The sequence below is a fragment of the Ammospiza nelsoni genome, chromosome 2, assembly GCF_027579445.1.
Source record: "Ammospiza nelsoni isolate bAmmNel1 chromosome 2, bAmmNel1.pri, whole genome shotgun sequence".
In the NCBI taxonomy this organism is placed as follows: Eukaryota; Metazoa; Chordata; class Aves; order Passeriformes; family Passerellidae; genus Ammospiza; species Ammospiza nelsoni.
In genome coordinates this window covers 115,318,717-115,345,956 of record NC_080634.1, presented here as the reverse complement: position 1 = coordinate 115,345,956, position 27,240 = coordinate 115,318,717, and the positions used below count along the sequence as shown (strand labels likewise).

General features: G+C 44.2%; 1 protein-coding gene across 1 annotated transcript; it reads right to left on the bottom strand.

The window, feature by feature from the left end:
* Positions 1–4,394: 4,394 nt before the first annotated feature.
* Positions 4,395–25,644, bottom strand: TMPRSS3 (transmembrane serine protease 3). The gene is made up of 13 exons (XM_059466438.1): positions 25,627–25,644; positions 23,763–23,907; positions 22,099–22,209; positions 20,438–20,554; positions 18,951–19,074; positions 17,362–17,487; positions 16,646–16,689; positions 14,249–14,414; positions 11,756–11,925; positions 10,302–10,397; positions 9,037–9,179; positions 7,753–7,905; positions 4,395–4,415 (listed from the first exon to the last, which is right to left on the bottom strand). The coding sequence occupies exons 1-13, from the start codon at positions 25,642–25,644 to the stop codon at positions 4,395–4,397; spliced, it is 1,434 nt and encodes a 477-aa protein (XP_059322421.1).
* Between the last annotated feature and the right edge of the window lie 1,596 nt (positions 25,645–27,240).

The following is a 27,240-nucleotide window of genomic DNA, read 5'->3' as shown; positions in this document are numbered from 1 at the left end:
GCTGTGGTGCTTCAAGGCATTCTTGTTCTTTCCTCTTCCCTTATAATTTTTCCCCCCTCCCTGCCTTCCCTGTCTCACCTGAAAGCCCCAGGGGCACCAATTTAAGGCTGGCAGCCTCAGAGCAGAGCTCTGACGTGGTGCCTGAGGCAAGGCCAGGCTCCTGTCTCAGCTGCCAGCCCTGTGCCTGCATCTACCTTGAGTAAATACACTCCAGCATCAGGAGGTGGGGAAATCAATAATCTTTTTTTCCTCTTGCTCATTGCATTTTACAATTGCATTGCTCAGACTATTAAAGCTCTCCTCAGGGAAATGAATGGGTGATGGAGTCAGTTTTCTTTTGATCAGGAAATACTGGTCTGGTTGTATTCTGACAGCCCAAAAGATTGGTTGCCTTTTTTGCCTCTCCCTTGCCAAAAATGATGCAAACTACTCAAAAACTTACTCATACACCTGGTGTCAATGCTGGAGCCACAACCTGCTGTCCTCTGCTGGGGCTAGAGCTTCACCAGCAAGAAAACAAAGCGTGACAAAAGCAACAAAACAAACTTGGAAGCCTCTGCTGGCGTTAAACACATCAAAAGAGAGATTAGAGGCAATGATCAAATGTGCTCTTGCAGTCCAGATAAGAAACACTTCCTTGTACCTTCCCTAAAGGCAAACACACCAGGTAAGCTCCTTTCTTACTGTGCTTTATGTAATCTGGGGCTCTTGGTGCCCGCAGCTCTGATACTGCTTCTCACAGAGCTTTTTGTTGGAGGGAATAGGTTTGGCCTGTGGGTTTTAAACCAGTGCTGCTATCTCAGAGATGCTGGATGTGTGTACAGCTTTCAGGGATCCAGCCAGGCTTGGAGCAGGATGCACAGTGCAGCCCTTGGAGGGAAAGCTTTAACCTGCTTTGTTTGGGTATTGGAGGCACTCAAAGAAGTGAAGAGCCAGATCTAATATTTTTTTTTTTTTAAGCTTAATGTGCAGTTCTTAAATTTGCATTTACAGACTTGAATCTTGCCCTAGCAGAGCTGGGCAGATCCCCAGTGTGGGGGATCTGTGCTGGGATGTACCCAGTGCAGGATGTGCTAAAAGCATCTCAAATGCAAGTTAAATGCATGTCACCCTGTCACTGTCATGTCATATTTTTTGAAAAATCCCTTCTCCAGGATTTCTTCTCCTGGGAAGCTGAGAAGCCTCAGAGAAAAATGAAAACAATAATTATCTGATTGCTTCTCCTGTGTTTTGCTGCTTTAGAATGTAGTTTAGACATTGTTTACTAACTGGTTGTTGTTTGATTGGTTTCATGTGAATTGTTTTAACTTAATGGCCAATCACAGCCAGCTGTGTCAAGGCTCTGGACAGTCACAAATTTTTCATTATTATCTTGTTAAGCCTTCTGTAAGATCCTTTCTCTATTCTTTAATATAGTTTTAGTATTGCATTCCATAATGTAATATAATATAATATCCTTCTAAAAACATAGAGTCAGATTTATCTTTCCTCCTGCCATGAGGAACCCCAAAAAACACCACATCACTCCTCAGAAGGCACTTTGCCTTCCTGAGACACCAAACTTAGGCTCTCATTTTTATGCTTCTCTCTGACACTTTCCAGAAATTTCCTGCTTATTCGTACATCACAAGTGGAAAAAATATTTTGGATTGGCCAAAGGAGAGTTTATCCATGTGATATTTCTCAGAATCCCTGGGGAAAGTTCATATTGAATAAAAATCACATGTGGTTCATCCAAACTTCCCAGCTTTGTCTCAATTTCCTGGCTAAACTGTCATGGTGACAGGAGCAGAGGATGAATGGCAAAGGAATTTTTCTGCATGTGCTGGACATATCTCACAAAGTGCGCCATGTGGAGAACATTGGATTTATTTCCTGACAGTCCGTGGCATGTTGCTGCAAGGCTGTGCCCACAAGCAGGTATTTCTAAGGGACACTGTGGTTATAATTTAACCCAGTGTCACACCAGAGTTCCCAAAGCAGAGCTGTTTCATCAGCCTCTTTAATAATGTGGCAAATAGACACTCCCCTAATAGAAAGGTGTTAAACACTCCCAAGGTGTTTACCATGAAACCCCTAATCAGGATTGCTTAAACCAGAGCTGCCTCCAGCCCCACCTGCTTTGGCAGCCCTCTGGACCTGCATGTGTGGTGTTGAAAATGGTTTTTGTTGAATGAAGAGAAGAAATGCCGAGGAAAAGGAAAAGTTTGGTGACCTGCCTTAAAAACTGTTTGGAAAGTTACTCTCTGTGCATCAGTTCATTCCATCTGTGATACTGATAACCAGTTCATCAGTCCCACACCACTGAATAAAACACAATGCCCATGTCCATACAAAACACCTCCCACAGCAAACGCCTCAAACCCCCAGGGTATATTCACTTAGCTTAATATTAAGAAATATGTTAATATTGTGATTATATTTATTTTAAAGCCTCTGGCATGAATGTTAATGGCATATGGAGGGGGAGGAAAATCCAATTATTGGGAGAGACTCTTTTATGTGGCAAGGGGGTTGGAGCTGGATGATGTAAGGTCCCTTAGAAACCAAACCATTCCATGATTCTGTGATTCTACATCCTGCCAGTGCTTTATTAAGACAGCACTGCAAGGGGTCTAGCAGAAATCAGAAGGAAGAATGAGGGAAGATTTGCAGGCTCACTGGGCTGGGTCTACCCATAAGTAATTGTCATTGATCGGGGGGTCAGTGTGGCTTCTGGTTGGGAAGATTTCAGTAGCTTTCCACATTTTACACTGGATTTCTCTTTAATACAAAAGCAAACCACAATGGATACATATCATACAGCCTTTTTATAGAAACAGAAGAGTTCAAAAGGAATTTTCAGGGCCCCCATCAGAAATATGAAATAACGACACTGTCAGCTCCAAGAGCAGCACCCTCATCACCAGACTGCTGATAATACTAAAATATCAGCCATTTTGGGCTGTGAAAATGTCATGATAACAAGCAATAAACATTAAAACTCTTCTGAAAATGTCTCAGCTACATAAGGGTTCAACATACTTTGTTGTAGTTCTGTCATGCTTCTGTCAGTTGAAATTAATTCCAGTTTTGGTGTCAGCTTTGCAATAACGATTCCCTCTTCTTTTTAACAACATGCAGGTTTGGGAAGTGCACTGCATTTCCATTGCACTGCAGTTTCTTCAGTCAGGGTGAAAGGTTTTGGAGCAGCATCCTGTGATATCAAGGTGGAGGCCGGCAGTCCATGTGGGTTTGCTGTTTTCTTTCAGCTTTGACATTGCAGCAAACATCCAGTTTTGATTCTGCTGGCGCTTTCTTGCAGCAGTGGTGATGCAAATACTGATTAAGAAGCACACAGACTGCTTCCAAAACCACATCTCAAGCAGATCACCATCACCTGGTCAGATGATAAGATCAATTTTGGCTGATATTGGAAAGCTCTGACAATATTATGCATTATTCAGCCCAAGCCATCCCCAGCGATCAATTCTGAAATGGATAAATTTCACCCTGGGAGTTTTACAAAGGGCAAGTGTCAAACAATCAGGCATTTTCCAGCCTAAAAATAGCTGAGACTGTTGTGTTAAAATGGAAATCAGGAAACCACAGCAGCATTTCAGATATTTTGTCTTTTGTCTGGCTGGCATCAGTCCATCCACACACTGATGTCACCAAGAGGCACTGAGGGTATGGGATCTGTATTGTCCCATTAGCAGAGAAAAGGAGGGAAAGAGGGCATAAAGAAACTCCTCTTCCATTTAAATTCAGTAATCTCAGAACTTTCCAGTCAAGTTGCTCATTTCATGTTTACTGCAGGAAAACACAGAAGAATTTGATTTTTATGAACTTTGTTCACAGCAACATGATAAAACATTTGACTTCAGAGATTCTTTTTTCTAAGAGTTGAACATACTTGTCAAATGTGCCAACCTTCTGCTCCCTGTTTGCTTTTGGATCCAAAGGAAGCTGCTGCTGCCTGTGCAACAGAGCACAGACCTCTTGTGGACCTACAGGAATGCTTTCAGGAAAAAAGATATTTTTGTAGTCTGGTTCTTGGAAGGTAAGTACTAAAATAACAGTGAGCAACCTGATCTATAGTTATTCTAGTCTTTTTCTGCAAAACTTTATTGTGACAGCATTCAGGGTTATCAATCTTAGCTTTTTCTCTCTGTGTAAAATCTGTAGCTGACAGTAAACACACATGCTGATCATCCATCTGCCTCTTGCACCCAAACCAGGCTGAATGTGCAACAGTTTGCATCATGTGCAGTTGCCAGTAACAAAAAGAAACGGGGAAAGGTGCTCTGTGAAGGTCCAGAGCTCAGAGCAGGTGACCACAAGAGTGGGCTGGGTCCTTCTGCAGGGCTGGAGTGTGCTGTGGGTTTTCAGGAGCCCAGGGCGGAGCCACTCCCTCAGGTCTGCAGCTCTTCTCTCTGGGGGAAAGAAAAACATTGATGCATCATTTCTAAATGCTGGTGTTGGCACTCATTGAGCTCTGGAAGGGTTTTCCCACTGCATTCAGGTCTCCAAGGGGACTGAGGGGCTGCTGGAGCTGGTCCTGCCCATGGAATCATAGAAACATGGAATGGCTTGGGTGGGAAGTGACGTTAAAGATCATCCCATTCCAAACCCCCTGCCATGGCAGGGACACCTCCCACTGTCCCAGGCTGCTCCAAGCCCCAGTGTCCAACCTGGCTTTGGGCACTGCCAGGGATCCAGGGGCAGCCACAGCTGCTCTGGGCACCCTGTGCCAGGGCCTGCCCACCCTCACAAGGAAGAATTTATTCCTAATATCTAATTTAAACCTTCTCTCTGTTGGTTTGAAGCCATTGCACCTTGTCAAAGTCTCTCTCCATCTTTCAGGCACTGGAAGGCTGCAATTAGGTCACCTCAAAGCTTCTCTGCTCCAGTTTGATCTGGGCTGTGCCCTGGTACAGTTGTGCCAGGTACAAGCCATTCCCTTGGCCCCACTTCCAAAGGCACACTAGTTCTAATTTCTTTAGTTTTGCTTCAGAGTCCATTAAAAAGTGTCTGAGTTTCCATGCTGCACCTGAAAATCCTTTCAAAGGGGATAAACTTGCATCTGAAGGATGTCCCTCTGAAAAATTCCAATATTTCAGCACTTGGCTCAACAAAGATTTTTCTGTACTTCTTTTCTCCTTTGATTGCTTTATAATGGAGATCTTGATTTCATGTGATATGAGCTCTTAATCTGAAATGTTTGTGTATGCAAATAAATCACAGTGATATATTCAGGGGGAATAAAATCACATATTACAGGTTTTGAAGACTCAGAATTATTCTGGTTTCCTGTTTTCTTTGAGTTACAGATAGGCTTGTGGTAGCACAAATCATCATGTGCAATACAAGTTGTGAAAACAGTGTGTGTCATCCAGCACTCAGAGGTGGGCTGAGCTGAAATTGCACACATCACCTTATTTTGGGCATTTGCTTGTCTGTGAATGTTTGGTGTTGGCAGCTTGGTTTGAGGAGGAAGTGGGGTGGTTTCAGCAGGTGCCTGCATTGCTGGGTTGCTGCTGCTGGAATGGCACCATTGCTATCCCTGCATTATTCCCATGTCATCCCCCCAGGCTGGGTGTGGGAGCAGCAGCTCTGTCTGCCAGGGCAAGGCTGCAGCACAAAGGGATGCACACTCCGTGGCTTTGTCACAAAGACAGGAAAATCACCATGAAAAGCCTGTGCACAGCTCTCTGCCTGTCCAGAACCCTCCCAGGGCACTGGAGGAGTGTTCTCCTGCCTTCCACTTTCCCGGTCTGTCACTGTCATATTTTCTGGAAAAATCCCCTTGCCCAGGATTTCTCTCCTGGGAAGCTGAAAAGCCTCAGAGAAAAAGGAAAACAATAATTATCTGATTAGCTTCTCCTGTGTTTTGCTGCTTTGGAATGTGGCTGGAGATTGTTTATCCAACATGTGAATTGTTTTTACTTATTGGCCAATTGTCACAGACACCTTTTATGAAAAATATTTTCTTTAGGATTCTTCTTTAGGATTTTTCCTCCTGAGAAGCTGGGAGGCCTCAGGAACAAAATGTAAACAATGATTATCTGCTGCTGTGAATGCAACAGGTGCATCTGTGATTGGCCCATGTTGGTTGTTTCTAATTAATGGCCAATCACAGCCCAGCTGGCTAGGACAGAGAGTCCGAGATACAAGCCTTTGTTATCATTCTTTCTTTTTCTATTCTTAGCTAGCCTTCTGATGAAATCCTTTCTTCTGTTCTTTTAGTATAGTTTTAATATAACATATATCATAAAATAATAAATCAGCCTTCTGAAACATGGAGTCAGATCCTCATCTGTTCTCTCATCCTCAGACCCCTGTGAACACGGTCACAGCCAATGACAGCCAAGCTGTGTCCGACTCTGAAGTCACGAGTTTTCATTATTATCTTTTAGCCTTCTGTCTGTATCCTTTCTGTATTCTTTAGTACAGTTTAGTATAGTACTCCTTAATCTAATATAGTAACATAAAATAATAAATTAGCCTTCTAAGAGCATGGAGTCAGATTCATCATTTCTCAGAAAATACCACACCCTGTCTAGTGCCACTTGAAATGTCTGAGTGCACTTGGTACGACCTGAGCCATCCCCATGGGGATGGGGATACAACCCAGGGTGAGCTGCAGATCCTTGCCTTCTGCAGGAACACCTGTAAGCCTGGCAGGACAGCCTGGGATCCCTGAAATAGCTCTGGATGACCCTGCCCAGGCAATGCAGCCCTGCCTGGAGTACCGGCAGGAGCACACACAGTGCCTGTGTGAGCTCAGCTGACTGAACCCAGCTCCTCTCTGCAGCCCTGGGGAGGTGCTGGCAGCAGCAGAGCTGCTCTCCTGTCACTGGGCCACCCTTGGGTCAGCTGAAGGTGGCTGCAGTGTCCCCTCACTTCCCTGTCTCTGCTCTCCTTCCAGCCTACACCGTGTTCCTTCTTTGGCCCACTCAGCTTCCACTCCCCAGGCTCCTTTGTGGCAGCCCCAGGGCTTCAAACCAAGTAACAGAATCACAGAATGTTAAGGGTTGGAAGGCACCTCTAAAATCAGCTCATCCCAAGCTCTCCTGCCATCCAGGCTGCTCCAGGCCTTATCCAACCTGGCCTTGGACACTGCCAGGGATGGGACATCCATTACCTCAGGGCCTCACCACCCTCACAGTTAAGAATTTCTTCCTGTCTAACCTCAATTTCCCCTCTTTCTGTTCATACCCATCACTCCTTGTCCTGTCACTGCAACTCCTGACAAAGAGTCCTTCTCCAGCTTCCCTGCAGCCCCTTCAGACTCTGCAAGGTGCTCTGAGGTCTCCACACAACCTTCTCTTCCCAAGGCTGAACAGGCACAGCTTTCCCAGCCTCTTTGTGCGGTGCTCCAGTCCTCCTATCAGTGTTGTGTCCCTTCTCTGGACTTGCTCCAACATTCCCATGCCCTTCCTATTTTGGGGCCACCAGAACTGTACACACTACATTCCCCAAGGATCTTTTTCCTTGCCCCCATCTCCTAACTCAGCCCTTCCACTCCTTCCTGCTCCCTGTCCTGCTCCAGCCCCCTTTCCCTGTGATTCCCACCCCTGTGGATGTGTTGTCCTCTCCTCTCTACCCCAGCCCCTCACCAAACCCCAGCACCCTGCTCCACCCCAGCCCCAAACACCCCCTCCAATTTCAATGTGCATACAACACAGCTCAGCTCTGACAAATACAGACCAAATCCCCCTGTGTGGCACAAAGTGACAAGCAGAGGTGACAACTAGAGCAAGCCCAGACCTCCATCTGCTCGTGAATCCAGTCCAGGAAGGAGGTGGTTCTGCTGTAGACCCCTGGCTTGTTCTTCTCTGCACAGCCCACTCCAAAGCTGGTGGTGCCCACCAGCTTCCAGACACTCATATCTTCACATGCTAAAGGGCCCCCACTGTCTCCCTGAGGGAAAAAAAGAGTTAAGACAAATGTCAGTGTCCCAGAAAAGGAGGGAATTGTCTGTTTGGGGAGGTAGGGGAGAGACAGACAGTAATTCAAAACCTCTTGTTTCTGCTTTGTTGGGGATCCTGGGAAAAGCACATTACAGCAGAGCTTGGAGACTTTTGAGACATGTAGGAGACCATACTTTTCTTTCCTTGGCTCCTGGCTATTGAGCTGAGCTTAGCCCAAGGTTGCAACACCAAGCTCACATCTGACTTCCTCCCCTGCCTGCTCCTGCCTGCTTTTCCAACCCTTCCCAGGCACTTTGCTACACAGATTCAGCTCAATGGACTCACATCTAAGTACTGGAAACTTCCCATTTCTTCTTTGCTGGGGCAGTTTCCTGCCCTACAAGAATCAGAGCCAGCACAAGAACTGGAAAAAAGGGAATTTGGAACAAGCATTCCCACTGGTGAGCAGGGCTCCTGCTGTCATGTGGAGCTGTGTGCTGAGCACGCTGCCTTTGGGCAGCTCTTCTGGTTCCAAATGCCTTTTTGAGGGTGTTGTGTGCAAAAAAGAGATGAAATGCACATCTAGGCACCCTCTGCCTTTGCTTTTTTTTGTCCCCTGTGTGATTGGGATGGAGCAAATCTGGAAACACGAAGTTCACAGAATCATAGACAGGTTTGGATTGGAAAGGACATTGAAGTAGATCCAAGCCTCCTGCTTGGAACAGGGACATCTTCCACTAGGAATTTCTCCCCAGCCCTATCTGGCTGCTTTTCTCCATGGGCTTTCTGCACCTTGCAGGTCTCTGGGGCTGCTCACAGTGCAGGGAAGTGCAATTCAGTGCAGAGCAGGGGTCACAGCCAAGGCAGAGAAAGGATGGCACCGTGCTGCAGCACATGCAGCGAAATATGTCTTAAGCAAATTTGGCTTCAGAAGTATCAGATAAGGTCCAGAGAAGAAGTATAAAAAGGAAATTGTAGCGTGTGAATGCACACGGTCAGTGATTGATAATTGTGGTGAGCAGAATAAATGGCACAAACCCAAATGTTTGCCCAAGAAAAGCCTGGGAGTGCCTTCTGATAACTTATCACTCATGTTTTTCCATTTCCAATGAGCACAGTTGCAGTTTGGAAACTTCCATACCTGGCAGGTGTCCACCCCTCCCTTCAGGAAACCGGCACAAAGCATTGAAGAAGTTATGATCCCACCATAGACATCTCTGTGATTGCAAATTGCATTGGAAATCAGAGGAACACCTGCATAATTCATGGTGTCAGACGTGTCACCTGTTAAAAAAAAAAAAAAGATAAAAAACAGTAAAAACTTCCTGTCCTTGAAAATAATCTCCATTTATAAACAGAGAATGTTTTATATACAAAGAATTGGCAAGGAAGGATGAAAGAAACATGGTTAAATGGAAATGTAAGGCAACTTGGTGTCTCATCATTTACAGAACACAGCAATTATCCACTCTGCAGAGATGGGGATTATCACAGTGTATAAAATAACAATAAAATCTGGACATTATGTATTTCCACCTCAAACTAGACAATTAATGACACTAATAAACCAAAAAGCTTGTTGCACATTGCGTTCAATACTGGTGCCAAAACCTGTTCTGAGTTTATCACCTGTTCTGTTAGTCAACAAATCATCTGCAAACATCTGATTTACTTTATAAATAGTTATTTTATTTCATTCACAGCCTGAACAGATCCTTTCTACAAATGGGAGTATTTGCACACTGCCTATTGTCAATTTAAGGCTGTTTTTTTTTATGTGGCAAACCTTGCTTTCATTTTCTCCCCACCTTTGGCTGTTATCTGTGGGTTAGGTAATGTTCTGTTCTTGTTCTCTGAACAGGAACACGTTCAGTGACATGAATGAAGAGTGATAAAAAACAATTAATGGGTGACAATTCACCCATTTTCACGTGAAGGTGGTTCAGTTCTTATTATTGATTAACATGACCCATGAGTCATGGGGAAAAAAAATCCCTTTTCTTTTTGATTTTGTTTTATCCAATTTCTACATCACCCAGCCTGCCTTAAAATAAACATATCCTTTCTCTAAAAAAAAGGGATGGTTAATTCTTGCATTCATGCTGTGTTTCTTATGCTTGGAGTTTTAAAGGGCCCAGCCTGTTTGACTGAGGCTGAGTACAACACTGGGCACATTTTATATGTGTGATTTTCAACTGTTTCAGAGGATGCCCATCCATTCCTTGTGATAAGAATTTGCACAACACTTTTGCAGTACAGTTTGTGCATAAAATTTAGTAACGTCTTCTTTCCCCCTCCAGATATTCCAGAAAATTTAGTGTTAAACAGTGCCCCAACCAAATCCTGTATTCACTGCATGTAAGATGTGTACATGTAGTGAAATCATCAGCAGGCAATTTAAAATACCTCCTTCCACAGTTGCTCCCCATCCTGATACCCAACACATTTTCCCTGCTGGGAAATGTTCACCAAAATTAGGCAGACAGATCGGTTCAATGTGACCTATTTATGAAAAAAGAAAAAAAAGAAAAAAAAAAGAGGGAGAGAGAAGAGAATCAAAATTTAGCAAAAAAAGTTTAAATGTCTCAGAAATGCTTAAAGATTTGGCTTGCAATGAACTTGTGATGAACACCACCCACTCCCCACATAAATAGCCTGGCAGTTTTCTGAGGTTTTTTTGTCTTGTGGGCAACACTGAGGGCTTGAGACAACACCCACAGTAGCCCCAGTGAGTTTTGGGTGTGAAGCAACACAAGGAGGAATCAGCAGGTCAATAAATTGAAGAATGAGCAAAAAGAAGGGCAGATCAGAGGTCCTGGGGCTGCTGGGTTGAGACAAGGAGCTGGGTGTGCACATCCCTGAGAGGGTAAAAATATTCTTGGATTCTTTGCTTCCCACCCGTCAGCTCACAGAGTTTTGGTGCCTCTGTGCTCTGGGACGTGGAATTCTATGGGATAAAATCGGAGCTTGATGCTTGCAGGGACAAAGGCGTGCTGAGAAAAGGGAGGGAAAATACAAAATATAACTGGGCAGATCCCAAGGGTTCTGTTCTGCAGAGTGCAGTGATCCCAGCTTGGCACAGTGGGATTGTGCTCAGGTGCAGAGCCACTACTATTCCTTACTATTCGCTCCTACTATTCCTTATTCCCTAAATAACCCTTAATATTCCTTATTCCTAGAGCTATTCATTAGCAGAAGAAATCAGCAGAAATATGAGAGATAAAACAGAACAAAATCAAGATTAATTTTCATTATAAGTGAAATTTTAAACCATTACAAGAGAATTGATTTAGAAAATGACGGCCTAGATGTGTCAAACAGCACCAGCTCCCCTTTGCAGCCAGCTCACAGTGATTAGGAGGTATTGGAAGGTATTTCAATTCATATAATATTATTACATATTATTTCAACTCATTGTATCAACTGCAGGTGGCATCAAATCAAGAAAATAAAAGTAGTTTTCATTTAAATCATTATATTCCAATTGCCTTCTCTTCTCTTTGAAATTCAAGCTTGATTTTCAGCTTTGGACACTTCTGGATCCCCCAGCACTCATGGAAAGGACATGATAAAAATCTCTGTGACCTCCACCAGAATGAGGCAGGGTGTTTATTTTAGATAGGAAGAATATTTGGAAAGAATAAAGTTAATGTTTGCCTGTTAATAAATGGCTGCAGTAAATCAATACCAGAGCACACTGGGAACATTTTGCAGCACGTTGTTGCTGTCCATGCCTGGACATGGAGCACAGAGGAGATGCTCACACTGAGGCTGGGGGGTTTCTGCTGGTGCTGTGTGGACAGGGATGCTTTAGCTGGGGAGGTGGAAAAGCCAAGTGAAAGCTCACAGAGATAAATTACCATTGAGAGCAAGAGGTGCTGCCAGTTTCATCAGTGCTATGTCATTCCCCATGGTCTTGGGTTTGTAATTCCGATGGTAAATGATTTTTTCCACTGAGTGTGGGTGAGCCTGGGTGTCCTGCTGGGTCACAAAACCAACCTGGACACTCCAGGAGCTCGGCAGGTACAGGCTGGAACAAAGAGGTAGAAGAGAAGGTCAGACCTCCAGGAAAACCCTCAGGTTTCTCTAATTGTCCCCATAGCTTATAAATATAACAGGCAAATAACTCCAGTCTGCTATGCTGGCTTACCTCTCTATTAATAATGGCCATGTTTTGCATCTAATTTTTTAAAATGTAAAACTAATCTTAGTAAGACACTGGGTGACTAATCTTAGTAAGACACTGAGTCACTGGCAATTATCAGGGCAATTATATGGATCTTACTAGAAATATCTGAGAGTTTTCCATCAGCCCGGCTGTGTGTGCTCTTGTGACACCCCACAGCTGCTGCCTGGCACACCTGCACTCAGCCAGAGCTCAGCAGCCCCTGTGTCAAGGCGCTTTCAAGGTGAAGCTTCCCTTCTGGAAGGTGTTTCTGCCCCAGTTCATGAGCTGGCACATCCTTCAGCCTCCAGCAAGAGCAGCTCCTCTGCTTTTGGCCTCACTCCCCTGGGAAAAGGCTCCAGGGATGGGGGATGTGTTGCCACCTCCATCCCCATCACCCTTCAAACACACCACAACCACCTGGGATGGGGTGACAAAGTCAAGGACAAAGGTTGAAAAATGCTGCATTCCCAAGTAATTATTTTTATGACAACACAAGGCTCTAAAAAGGAACTAAGAGTGGGGTTTGTCTATCCATCTCTTCTCTCTACCGGGTATAAAACCATCCTACAAGAACTTACTCAGAAAAAGACATCCATGTTGTAGATGCTTAAATAGCGGGCAGAAAAATCCCATTTTAGCTGTCTAAATGTCTTTAGTGAAAGTGGTCAGGAGTTTGTAAGAGCAAGAGGTGCTCCTGCACTATTAGCATCAAACAGGACTGCAAAACCAGGCAGCTCATTATAAATATGTTTGTAATTACACAGAGTTTAAATAACTCTGTATTTAGCATCTATTTCCCACCTGAAGACCTCTTCAGCTGCATAGAAAGGAGCAGTGGGTAAGTGGCAAAGGGCACAAAGCACAGCACAATTGACTAATAATCACTGATTGATCCTGTTAACTTGAAAAGAATCCTGTAATTTATTTTGGAGCTCCAGTGGATCAGAGAAGCCAAATACAAATTCTGTACGTGCAATTAACAGAAATTGCAGGTTGGGATACCTAAAATCTAGAACTTAAATCTTGTTTTAAAATGTTTCCCAGGGAGCTGGGAGTGGCCAGAACATCTGGAAACTGGGATCCTGGGTTTAGATCACTCCTTGGGGAAGCTTTTTTCAATAAAGACTCATGCAAAAAGAGAGGAACAGCTTAAATATTATGATGCCTTTTGGGGACTACCTTAAAACAGATGTCAGATAGAATTAGGGAATAAAAAGCATTTATTGAAGGGCCTTCAGGTTAGGGCATTTAGGGCAGACAAAGCCCTCCAAGGGGCTACACCCAAAATGGACAATGGGTCACAGTTTTCACACTTTTGTGAGTTTCGTCCATTTGCACATTGGGAGTGTGATAGATGAGTAATGTGATGGTTGACTTCCACAATTAAAAGGCAAATATCATGTATTTGCCTTTTCAGTTCAGAGAGGTTTTATAGATGTATAGTTTTGTTTTACCCCCCTTGTGTTGTTATTATGGGGTGGCCTGGGTTTGGGACATTTGGGAGGGTCGGCTTGTTACTATAGCAACATCTGACCTCCAATCAAGATTTGAGCAAGCAAACTCCACCACTGGACAGCAAAGAAGGAGTCAATGGACAGAACTTTGGGAGGGGCTAAAGGGTTAAAAGGCAAAACCTCCATTGTGTAGATGAGCACGGGTGGGAAAAATCCTGTGCTCCTTGCCCCGTAATATTTTCTCTATTTAATTTCTGTTGTATTTTTGATATGGTTTTAATAAAGCTTTTAAAATTTTGGAAGTGAGTACCATTTCTCACAGGGATTAATATTCCAATTACAACTTCAGGTAATGAAGTAATTTACCCCAAGTTTGCTCTCCCCCACCTCACTTCTGTTTACATTTCTTGGGGCTCAAGACAGTGAGGTGTCCTTGATCTCCAGGCCTGGACAGGAATTGTGTTATCTGACCAAAATGGGAAAGCAGCAGCTAATATTAACATTAGTATTAACACTAATAGTAAATACTTAATATTCCACTAATAGAGGCTAGAGCTGCACACTGAAGAATTAGAGGATTACAAACACATGAAAACAATAAAAGACAAACCCCCATGGCATCACCCACGGATGAGGCAGCGTCTCCTGCGGGTTATTTTGAAGAGCAGGCCGAGTGTCCCCCGAGCAGGGGGTTTGGGCAGGGGGTTTGGGCAGGGGGTTTGGGCACTCACTCGTAGACGCAGTGGGCGGCTGTGAGGATCCAGATGGGGGTGATGACGGAGCCCCCGCACAGGTGGTGGCCCTGGAACTGCAGGCTGACCTGCCACGGCCACTGCCGCGGTGACGACGCGTTGCCTCCCACGATGCGCGGCCCGTAGCTGGCCCGAGTGCCACACGCTGCCAGGGAGCAAAGGAAACAGTGCAGAGAGGAAACACAGCCCTGGCTTGGGTCACATTCAGCCCCTCTCAGAATCTCAGAATCACAGAATAATGAGGTTGGAAGAGACCTCTGAGATCATCGAGTCCAACCTATGCCCTATCACCTCAACCAGACCATAGCACCAAGTGCCATGGCCAGAGATGGTGGTTCACCTCCCTGGGAAGAGCATTCCAGTACTCTATTATTCTTTTGGTGAAAAATTTTTTTCTTAATATCCAACCTATAACTTCCCTAATGTAGCTTGAGACTGTGTCCTCTGGTTCTGTCAGTTGCTGCCTGGTGGAAGAGTGTCACCCTGTTTTTTTAAGATTTTCTAAGCCTTCTGATGTTGACATTCTTGTAGTGATCTTTCTCACACACTTTCTGTAAATAACTCATTGTCTTGCATTCCTTTATGGAGGAGAAAGTTGATGGACTGTTGAGTTGACCAGTGTCATTGGAGAGGTGGCACTGTCACCCTCCAATCCGCTGTCACTTTTGGAAAACCTTAAATGTTGGAGTCAGAAATAAAACTCCAATATTTTCTTCACCTTGAGAACAGCAGTGTGAGCTTGTGTTCTTTCATGTCCTATAGTGACAGAAGAGACCGACCCCACCTGTCTGCAGCCTCCCTTCAGGAAGGTGTAGGCAGCAACAAGGTCACCTCTGAGCCTCCTCTTCTCCAGCCTAAACAGCCCCAGCTCCTTCAAACGTTCCTCACGGGGCTTGTGTTGCAAGCCCCTCACCAGCCTTGTTGCCTCCTCCGGACATGCTCAAGCATCTGGAAATCCTTCCCAAACTGAGGGGCCAGAACTGGACACAGCACTTGAGGTGTGGTCTCACCAGTGCCCAGTGCAGGGGAAGGATGAGCTCCCAGCTCCTGCTGGCCACACAGTTCCCAATGCAGGCCAGGATGCCATTGGCCTTCTTGGCCACCAAGGCACACTGCTGGCTCATTCATATTCAAGTGGCTGTCGACCAGCACCCCCAGGTCCATTTCCACCTGAACACTGTCCAGACACGCCGTCCCCAGCTTGTAACATTGTAGGGGATTTTTGTGGCCAAAATGTTGAACTCAGCACTTAGACTTATTAAACTTCATCCCAGCCTTGCTGAGGGTGGGAGGTGTCTGCAGCTGGAGCATCCCCACCCCATCCCCATGGCCACATCCCAAGGGTTTCTCCTCTTCCCTTCCATCCCTGCAGGTCACTCATGGTCTGGGGTTTGTGGGGTCTCTGTGTCTCTCCCTTCCCTGCAGGTGCAGTGCTCAGCTGTGGCACTGTCATATTTTCTGAAAAAACCCTTCACCAGGATTTCTTCTCCTGGGAAGATGAGAAACCTCAGAGAAGAAACAATATTATCTCGCTTGCTACTCCTGTGTTTTGCTGCTTTGGAATGTGGTCTGGACATTTTTTCCCAACTGGTCATTGTTTGATTGGTTTCCTGTGAATTGTTTTTACTTAATGACCAATCACCATCAGCTGCGTCAGACTCTGAGGAGTCAGTCATGAGTTTTTCATAATCATTCTTGTTAAGCCTTCTGTCTGTATTCTTTCTCTATTCTTTAGTATAGTTTTAGTATAATATAATATAGTATAACATAATACAATATAATATAAACATAAAACTATGAATTAGCCTTCTAAGAACATGGGGTCAGATTCTCAATTCCTCCTTTGTCCTGGAAACCCAGCAAACACCACACAGCTGAACTGTAGTACCCCCCTGCTCTGCTCTCCTTCATCCTCAAGGTCCCACACAGGCAGGCTCAAGCATTTCCTCTCCCATCATGGTGATTTTGCTTTTGTATTTTGATTTTTTTTGTGTCCCAATGTGAGAACTAGGTGGCATGGAGCGGTGTGGGATGAAAATTCCATTAAGGCAGAATTTCCCTTTTCCTGCCAAGATGCCAAAGATTTGGAATTAGAATGTGAGTCCATGGACTCAACACACAGTCCTTAAATACACACTTCCTACTGAGATTCTCACTGAAATGCTCCTGCTATGTGATGCTCCCAATCTGCCCTCTCAGCCTGTTTTCACTTTCTGAAATTCTTTCAAATTTTACATAAAAAGTACAATTGTTCTTTGGTGTGATAAGCTGATAGTATAGCATGCCCTGAGTACAGAGCTTCTCCCAACTCTTGCCATGCAGTGGATAAAGAAGGATGGTTTCTGCTTTTATTTTCATTTTTTTTGTGATTCTTACCCAAACACTTTAAGATGATCACATTGCCAGAAGTGCATTCCTCCCTGAGATGAGAAGACAATGCATCATTAGTCCCAATTCACAAATATATTGGGTTTTTGCAATATTATGTAATTTTCCTGTGCACACAAAAATAAGTAACTCATATATTGAAAGAGGTACAAAGGCATGAATTCATCCAATCTAATCAGGGCTTTTAACTGGAATTCTGAAGTTGGGAGCTTGGCCACCATCAGGACCACATGCTGCCCTACTGAGGAGGGCTTCACTCTTCCACCAGGGAAGATCTGAAGTCTCCTTGTATTCATTGCTCCCTTCTCACTGGAAGGTAACTAAAAAAACCAGCATTTGTCAGGAGGAGTAAATGGAGCATAAAGGGTTCATAAACCCACTGGGAAACATGTAAGGATCTGCAAACTGAAACAAACTGCTTCATAATGGAAAAACAGAAGCGCCTGGTGCCTATCCATTTGTGAAAATGGCATCATGGGACAAACAGTCATTTTAAACAGCTCATTTGAAAGCCTTTGCTGATTTTAATGAGTCCTGGATCAGACTCTTAGTTTATATTCCAGCAAGCTGAACCTCAGTCTAGCATGTGTAACACCACCAAACACTTACAAAGTGCTACATGCCTGAAAAAACAGCAACAATCCCAAACTATCAATAATTCCCCTTCTATTGCTTGGTGCCTTCCAGAAGCAGCTGAGGCATACCTGAGGTTGGTGGCATTGTGCAGGGATGTCACTTGATCAGCTGAGAGCCAGTGGCCGAGGGACACGAAATGTCTTTGGAACTGTTTCTCAACTGCATCCACGGGCAGGTAACCTGAACTCACATAACTGCAAATAAACCATAAACACAGCTTGCCCAGACAGCACTGCAGCAATCTGCTTAAATAATTCACCAGTTCTGCTAATGAAAACCACAATAATCAGATCCTGGCATTCGATAAAAGTAATTATTTCCTCCCCCTATGCTCCTTACCACGTGCATGTATTTTTGACATAATCATACGTGGAAGCCACATGTGCTGAGATGTATTTAACTGGCAGAGAAAATAGATTTTAATTGTAATATTACAATGAAGCTTTTCATTGTAAGTGGCTGGCACATTTCCTGAGCCCCTTACAAGCTCATTGTCTCCTTTTTCTAGAGTTATGTTTTGCAGCAGGGAGGATGAATAATTTTAAATTTTTTCTTCTCTTCTTTGTTGAAAAATTGAGATGTATTTTATCCTAAAGGCAACAAGAATTTATTCAAAGAAGATTTATACTGCTAACATAGCATAAATCAGAATGATGCCATGGTAAGCAATAACAGAGCATCATGCCAAATCAGGACTTCAAATCTTTTTCAGTTTTATGAAAGTTTGTGAAAGAAATGGTGCTTTTTCAGGAATGGGATCAAGCCAGCAAGAACTGCCTTGCCATGTTCTTCTCCAATTATGAGGTGGACCTTAAAGCCCATCAGATGTCATGACATGAATTGTGTACACAATTTACCTATAGGGGAAGTAAAAGAAGTGGAAAATGTTCATATGTTCTTAGTGAGACAAAGTGGAAGTTCTCCAGAGTAGAAATCCATTTTGGTTCAGGTGAAATGTACATCTTTGAGTTAAATCTGTAGTTTGCAAACATAGCTATTTAGCCTGATTGCAAAAAGCCTAGGCTCAGAGAAACTGTTTCAGTGAAAGACAGAGATAAGGGGGGGGGAGACAGAAAGTGATAGAGAGAGACAGAAACTGCTGTGAGAGCAGGTCAACCTAAGAATTGCTTTCTGATAAAGAAGAACTAGCCGCAAATGTCACATGAAATTCGTAAAAATTAATATGTATGAATTTATTGTGAAATTGTATTCACATGTATTTGAGAAGAGGATAAAAAGAGACCTGAAGTCTCCAGAAGTATGCATGTCATTTTAAGAGAATGATACCCACATGTGTCCAGTGCTGTAATAAAGATACCGGCTTTACAACCTTCACAAAGTTGTAGAGTTTTGTGTATCTCCACAAACATTAGTGCCTCTCTGACAGGCCACTCGAGTGAGAAACAGGATTTGGGCACCTGCATCTCACAGGGAAGATTTAGCCAAGCCATTCTCTTTAGCCATCCTGCAGGATTTATAGCAGTAATAAAAGTTATTTGCCATCTACAAGTACATCATCTCAAATCTCCTCAACCATGTGACTCACAAAGGTGGATTGTTAAGTCATTTTTAAGGCACAAACCAACACAAGGTTTCATTAGAAACCTCAGAGCTTGTTCAAAATGCCAGATGAAGCTGCTGGCAGTGGTGTCCCTACCTTGAGAAGCCCAGGTGCTTGCAGGTGCTGTTGCCATACTCTGCCCTCCAGTCGTCGGAGCAGACGGTGCGCCAGGAGCCCAGGGCGAACACCTGCAGCACTGCCCTCTTCCCACTCAGCCTGACTTTGGGATTCAGGACAAGAAAAGCCTCAGTGAGCTGTGGAGATGAACATCAGGCACACAACGGGCACACGACACCGCTGTGCTTTCTGGCTCACCGAGCCACTACTCATCTTTTGCATCATTTGGATTCTTTGACAGAATTTTTCTGTGGTTTTTATTTTTTCCCCCCTTCCATTAAAGAAGGGAAATAAGGTAGTCTGAACTGGGACAGCTAGGGGGAAAAGTCTTTGCTGATGGGAATGCCAGCTCTAATACAGGAGGAGGTGGAGGCTGCCTGGCCCTGCAGTGAGCTTTAAGCAAGTCTTGCTGATTGCACTGAGCTGGAGCTGCAGGTGCTTTGCCCTGAGGAAAACCATGGTCAGGATAAGGGATGAAGGTGGTGAGCAGCTCCTGTGCCAGAGAGGTGGATGCAAGTGTGCCCAGCTGTCCTGGACCTGGGAAAGGGCACATCTGTGAGGGAGAAGGGAGGCCATGCATGTGGGCTTTCCCACATGTGCCCAGATTCCAGTGTTATGGAATTGCAGAGGAAGACAGGAAAAGCAGACAGGCTTTTCCTGGCTCCTCTGACATCTTGAGCCTTCCTGGGGAAAACTCTCCAAATGCTGAGCACATTGTAGAGGGTTAGGTGGGGCCAAAACCTTGTGGTTCTTGTCATTCCTACAGAGGGAAAGCTGTGCTGCCTTCTTAGCTGTAGGTACAGGAGCCAGGATTACAAGTGCACTGAGCTAAAACACAGTTATTCTGTTTATTACAATTAGAATCCTTTCCCTCCAGGGGCTGTGAACACCACAGTAACCTTTCATAGTACAGGACAGGGAAGTACCATTTAAAACATCCCTGTGATTCCCAAAACCACCACAGAGAGAAACTCAGAAATAAGTTACACACTTCACAGATGACGCAGCAAATTCTGCAGCACCAAATGCACAAAAGGCTGATTTCTCCCATTCCCACATCCTTTAAGATAATACCAGGATTTTGCATCTTTCAAAACTGACACAACACAATGGTGTGCCAGTGAATTCAGTGTATTCTGTATTCATTCATAAGGCAGTGGGGTTACGCCTTTCAGGCAGAGGAAATGTGAGCAGTCAAAAAGCATCTGGGCTTTTAATGGAGAGAATTATCAAAAATGGCAGTAACAATATTCAGCAATCATCACATTTATCTAAAAAGCAGTTTGGTTTTTCACAAACTGTAAATCAGTACCTCAGAGAGATTGTTCCTCTGAAGTGGTGATTTAGATATTCCATTGGTCTCTGTCTTTCTTGTCTCACCCAAACCCTTTACAACAGGCATTCCTTGATAACTTGCCAGTTCTACAGGAGGAGGTAGGAGGGATTTACAATCAAAATTAAATTACCACATCTGTACTCATCCTCGCCTTCTTTACAGTTGAAGACACCATTGCACCTGGCTGATTTCTGGATACACTTAAAGGATGAGCGACAGCGAAACTTCCCAATGCAGTTGTACTGGACTGAAAGGAAAAAAGAACACAGGGCAATTAAAACACAGGGCAATTAGAAAGAACACAGGGCAATTAAAAGTGTTTTAATTTAACACTTCTGCATTCCATTATCTGTCCAGATTTCAGTCTTGCTAAGGAAAAGCCAGATCCTGTATCTTGGATCTCTAGCTGCTCAGAGTGACCCCAAGATGTGTTAGAAAGTCTCTTTTCCCAGCCTGGCACTCAAAGAAGGAGTCAGAGCTCTTCATTTCTCAGTCTCAAGGTTGTTTATTGTTCCTTATCTATAAAATTCTTTCTCCTGTCCAGACAAGATCTGCTCAGCAGGACCGACAGAGGCACTCTGCCTGCCCCTGGGGTGCTGTTATCTTTTTATACTAAAAACTACGTGTACAATATTTACAATTACTTTCCAATATCTATCATCTATGTTAGACAGTGAGCTTCTACTCTAAACCAATCTAAAAGTGCCACCATCACAGCAGAAGATGGAGGCCAAGAAGAAGAAGGAGAAAGGCTGGACATGCTGATTCCTCCATCTTGCCCCCTGAACCCCCATTCTAAAAACCAAAAAAAATCTATTTTTCACCCCATGATACATTCACTGTCATTCTACTTAAACTTTTGTGGCTTGTAATTCTTCATATAAAGGTTGGTAATTGTTTTTTCCAAGGGCTAAATCAAAGGCACAGGGGCACCTTGGGCCCTGTGCCAAGGTCTCTGAGCCCCCTGGGCAGGGGCTCGAGCCCTCCAGGGCAGCCAGAGGGATTTCCTGGGTTCTGACATCTGTACTCCAGGAACTTTTGAAATCCAGCCTGGAGGTTGCTGCGTGGTGTTGCTAAAATTCATTTATTAGTAATGACTCGTAGGAGGAGTCAGCCCTGCTGTGTGTGCTGCCTCCCTCCCAGCTCCCTCTGCACAGTTTAAGTTTCATTCGAGGGTGAGTTCCTGCCTAGGGCCTCAGACCCTGAGCAGGGAATTAGGGAGACCCTTGGAAAACACATCCAGTGATTTCTCTCCCCAGGGGGATGCCTCAGCCTCCCACAAGCTGCTCCTTATTCCAGGTGTGGAGACACAACAAGCCCTGCACCTGGGCAGGTCACACTTCCCAGCCACAACTAAACTCATTCTGCATTTTCTATTTCTTTGTAGAAGTTGGTTTTGATAGGGGAATGTTCTTTAATTCTTTGGAAGCAAACTTGGAGAAGTGAATTACAAGACAAAAACATGGTGTGGGCTACCCACAGGAGCCTTTTTATCCCCATTTTCTAAACTCAGCTCATTGCCTGAAGGGAGCTGATAAAATTTTACTGGAGAAAGGTCTCCTGAAGCTGCAGCTTCCCCAGTGTTGTAAATACTACACCAATCTTCCCAGGAGTGCCAGACCTATTTTATCCCTACATGTAAATAAAATTTAAAGCCATCACCTCAACAAGATTTTTTACTTCCACAAAAAAGCCACAGTAGCTTTAATTCCATTCTCAGTAAAAGGCTCATGAAAAATTAAGCATTTGAATGGCTAAGTGAGAACTTAATAAATAACTAATAGTACTCACCACCCAGGCCAAAGGCAACTGCTAGGATTACTGCAAGGAATAAACCACAGATATATGGGAAGTATTTTAGGGAGACAAGAGCATGGCACATTGAAGGTGGTTCAATATCTCCTGGAAAACAGACAGAGAGAAAGCTTCTGTGAGGTTAAACCAGCTGAGCTGGCAATCAAAAATTTATCCAACATTAAACTAGATGTCATCACCAGCTCCTGGGTATGCTTCATGAGCTGCCCTCACCTGAAGGGATTTAGATTTGCTCTTTCAGGGAATAATGAGAAGGTTCCAAGAGCTTTGGGGCTGCTGCTCTCAGACATCCCTTGAGCATTTGCCTTGGGAGGGTCTGAGTTGTGCCCCTGCAGAGTACCTGGCCTGTCCTCAATGCCATCAGCAATGTGAGCCCCAAATTCTCATTTTCATGGGCTACCTCACACTGGGAGCTTTTCAAGCATATGAGCACCTCTGCTGAAAACTTGAGTCCTGGGGTAAAAATGAAAACCAGACCTCTTCTGTCTGCGCAGCTTATAAATAGAAGTTCAAGACAAGAAGGAGGAAATTCACTGGCCCTTTGGACTTGGAGCAAGGTTAACTGAAAATTATTGAAAGCGAAATTTGCGAAAAAAAAAAAAAAAAAAAGTAGGATCCTCTACCTAGTCTCAAAAACTGTGAAAAAGTGATTTGTTCAAAGTTTTGCTATAGATGCAAGAAGAGGACTGAGTGATGGCTCAAGGCTGAGTCTTGAGTTCTCAAGTACAAAAAGCTGCATCTAGAGTTTAAATATACATTAGTAGTTATTGCAGAATACATTTCATGAGCTGGATCTGTTTACCAACCACTGACCTCCAGAGCTGACCTCTGCTTAGTGATATTGCCAGTCTGGAAGATAACAAGAGATTCTGCTGAAAATAATGAGTGATTCACTTGTCTCAAATGCATTCTGATATACAAAGGGCAAGCTGTGGGGAAATAGCAAACACAACAGGGTCATGGGTGCACACAGGAACTGACAGAACCTTGTCTTTAATTTTAGTTCTTACAGCTCTTCATTTCCCCATTCCTCAGGCTTTATAATTGAGATTGGCAGATACAATCAGTCAAGGATAAGGAGTGTCTCCAAGGGTTTAGAGATTCTCTAGGTAAATCCCAGCTTCCTGAGACTCTCAGGAGCAGCTGAGTAACTGGTTTTGGCAATGGAGTTGGTGTCTGGTATGCCAAAAATCTTAGACAGCTGTAGCAGCTAATGGACTGGAAAATTAAATTGCTCTATTTTCATTCTGGAAGCTCAGCCTGTCTCTGTTGGAACCCGTCGTTATTTTGAAACCAATGGGAAGCAGCAAACAGACATGCTAATCCTCCAGGGCTGCTGCATTCTATATTCAGGTTTTTTAATGGACCAATTTCCAGGCTGGCAAAATTTCAACAAATCATTTAAAATGTGTCTGGAAAGAGAGGGGAAATGTTTCCTTCTGTGTGAACAATCTGGCTGTGAAAAATGCCTGTGTGTGCAATGGACACAAGATGTCATCACATCACTGAGCTGGCAAACCTCACACCTGGGGCTGGGAGCTCGTGTTTCTTCCTCCTCAGTGTGATTGCTTGCTCTGGGTGGGCAAGCACAGCTTGGCCACTGGGATTGCAAAGGTCAGAGGGCTCTGGATTGTCCCTACCAGATCCATCTGCACTTGGGTCCACTCTTGCTTGTGGTATGAAGAAGAATCTTTTGAAGGTAAACTGAATTTGCGGTACTGGCGGTTCATCTTCTGTAACGGAGATGACTTCAAGACTTCCAGTAGTGGGATTTGTCTCTTGAACCTGGCTCAACAGGAGAAGAAAAAAAAGAAGAAAAGAAAGAAAATAATCATTACAATGTTGTCACAGAGTCACAGAATAGTTTGGGCTGTAAAGACCTTAAAGTTCGTCCATCCTCTGCCATGGGCAGGGACACCTTCCATTATCTCAGGCTGCTCCAGGCCCTGCCCAACCTGGCCTTGGTCCCTTCCAGGGACCCAGGGGCACCCAGAAATTCTCTGGACACCCTGTTTCCAGGGCCTCACCATACTCACAGTGAAGAATTTCTTCCTAACATCTCATCTAAACCTTCTTGCAGCCCCCTTTGAGTACTGGAAGGCCACAAGAAGATCTGTCTGGAGCCTTCTCTTCTCCAGGATGAGCAACACCAACTCTTTCAGCCTCTCCTCACAGCAGAGGTGCTCCAGCCCTCTGAGAATCTTTCTGGCCTCCTCTGGGTTCACTCCAGCAAGGTCCATGTCCTTCCTGTGCTGGGGACCTCAGAGCTGGACACTAACAATACATTGTACCTAATTTTCATGAGAGAAGCAATTATAATTAATTTACCAGCAAACGACTCATGTAATTGTGGAAGGGGCTAACAGCGGGCCTGTTAGCTAAAGGAGCGAGAAGTAAGAAGAAGAAGCTGAACCAAGGAGATCGAGAGAAGAAAGATAAGAGCATTCTGCAACTGGAGGGGAAACAACTGGAAAGTGTATCAGCCATTTTCGCTAATAAAGTGTTGCCAACGGTTGCGAACAGTTGTCAACCGTTAGCACCGTTTTCAACCGTTTGCAACCGTTGGCAACAGTTGGCAACACTTTATTAGTGAAAATGGCTGATACACTTTCCAGTTGTTTCCCCTCCAGTTGCAGAATGCTCTTATCTTTCTTATCTCAATCTCCTTGGTTCAGCTTCTTTTTCTTACTTCTCGCTCCTTTAGCTAACAGGCCCGCTGTTAGCCCCTTCCACAGACTCAGGTTAATTTTTGTTTAGATTTGTCAAAGCACCGGAGCTATTTTTAATAACTCACATTAGGGCTGTGATTCCATCCCCTGCGCTATAATTGCAATAGAAAACAAGAGAAAGACTAAAATGCATAGGACAGCAGCACAGCACCTGACAGGATCCTCGTTCAGGGCAATTTTACTCCAGTAAACTTTTGATGGCTTACTATACAGGGGGGAAAAAAAAGTTAGCTACACGAGAATTTGGGGCAAATAGATTCAAAATGCTAATTTCTGACTGTGGTTCTGAACAATGGCAAAACGAATGAGATTTTTGATCTCTGAGTGATGTGAAATAGGTCCAGGTTTGTTAAAGACAGTGGAGCTGGTAAGCTGCAAAAGCAGCATGTTTGCAGAGTCAGTCCAAGAAAATGCTTACAGTGACACATTTTAGGCAAAGAATCCATGTTTTATATGTGGCGTTATATTTATAATGGAAAATACCCTGGAGTATTTTTTCACCATTCAGCAATAAATGTTTATTTCATTATTTCTTTCATTTCATCTATTTCTTTCATTTGGCAAAATTTCACCTACATTTCATTGAACATAAATTAAACTTTGTAGAGAATCTGCCAGCATGATTGTTAAATATTAAAACCAAAAAAGCCATCTAGCTGGTGCAAAATTTGCCCATCAGGAAACAAAACATCACTGTGAACCAAATTACATGCAAGCCAAACACCAACATTTCGCTTATCCAGAGGCTGTCACATGCTCCCAAATCTTCACTCACCTCTTCCTGGGAAGTCATAGTTAAAAGCAAAGCTGTTTTCCTCCTTCATTATCAAGCTCAGAGTTTTCTGAGCCTCTCTGCTCGGGGAGGGTTTCCAGCCGGCCGCTGCGCGCGGCATCGGGGCCGCAGCCGTGTAACCCAACCTGCACAGGGGTATCGGGTGGCCCTGGATGGCATGGCTACGCAAAGGGGCAGATAAAAATTCAGCACGCTCTTTAATTAGCTGAAAAACACCAGGCAGCACTGTGGGATCTGCAAAGCTTGCCATAAACCCTTAGCAAAGGAGCCCTGTGAGCACTCACTCATCCTCTGCCAAAAGTGAGGGCGCTGAGCACCAAGAGCTGGGGAAGGCAGGGAGCAGCAGCCCCAGGGCTTCATCTCTTCATCTCTTCATGGTCAGAATTCAGGATATCCCTCTGGCTCTCCTGGACTGCCAGGACCCCTGCCAGGGGGCTCAGAGACCCTGGCACAGAGCCCAAGGTGCCCCTGTGGTTTTGATGGTTATGACCCATGGAGCAAATTACCAACCTCAGATGAAGACCTGCAAGCCACAGCAGTTTAAGTAGAATGACAGTGAATTTATCATGGGGTGAAAAATAGATTTTTGGGGTTTTTAGAATGAGAATTCAGGAGGCAAGATGGAGGAATCTGGGCATGTCCAGCCTTTCTCCTTCTTCTTGTCCTCCATCTTCTGCTGTGATGGTGGCACTTTTAGATTGGTTTAGAGTAGAAGCTCACTGCCTAACATAGATGATAGGTATTGGAAAGTAATTGTAAACATTGTACATGTAGCTTTTAGTATAAAGACATAACACCACCCCAGGGGCAGGCAGAGTGCCTCTGTCTGTCCTGCTGAGCAGATCTTGTCTGGACAGGAGAAAGAATTTTATAGATAAGATACAATAAACAACCTTGAGACTGAGAAATGAAGAGCTCTGACTCCTTTGACTGCTGGGCTGGGGGAAGAGACTTTCTAACATATCTCGGGGTCACTCTGAGCAGCTAAAGTTCTGAGACTTCATCTCTTCATCTCTGATCTCACAGACTCACCTTGCTCCTCCTTCACTGGGTTTAGCCTTCGCCGTGTGCCTGCAGAAGGTTTGTGAAAAAGCAGCATCTCACGTTGCTGAAGGATCAACTCAGTTGCACTCTGAGTTGTACATATTTAGAAAATGGAAATGTAGATTTGGGGTGGTGTTCACAGGGGTCCCAGGAAGAGTGAAGAGATGAGAATGTTGACTCCATGTTTCAGAAGGCTTAATTTATTATTTTATGATATATATTATATTAAAACTATACTAAAAGAATAGAAGAAAGGATTTCATCAGAAGGCTAGCAAGGAAAGCAGAGAATGGAATGATAACAAAAGCTCCTGACTCTCAGAGAGTCCTAGCCAGCTGGCTGTGATTGGCCATTAATTAGAAACAACCACCTAAGACCAATCACAGATCCACCTGTTGAATTTCACAGCAGCAGATAATCAATGTTTACATTTTGTTCCTGAGGCCTGTCAGCTTCTCAGGAGGAAAAATCCTAAGGAAAGGATTTTCCATAACATATCATGGCTACATTTGTTCAGCTGCAAGGAATGCTTGAGAGTAGTAATAGTTTGGC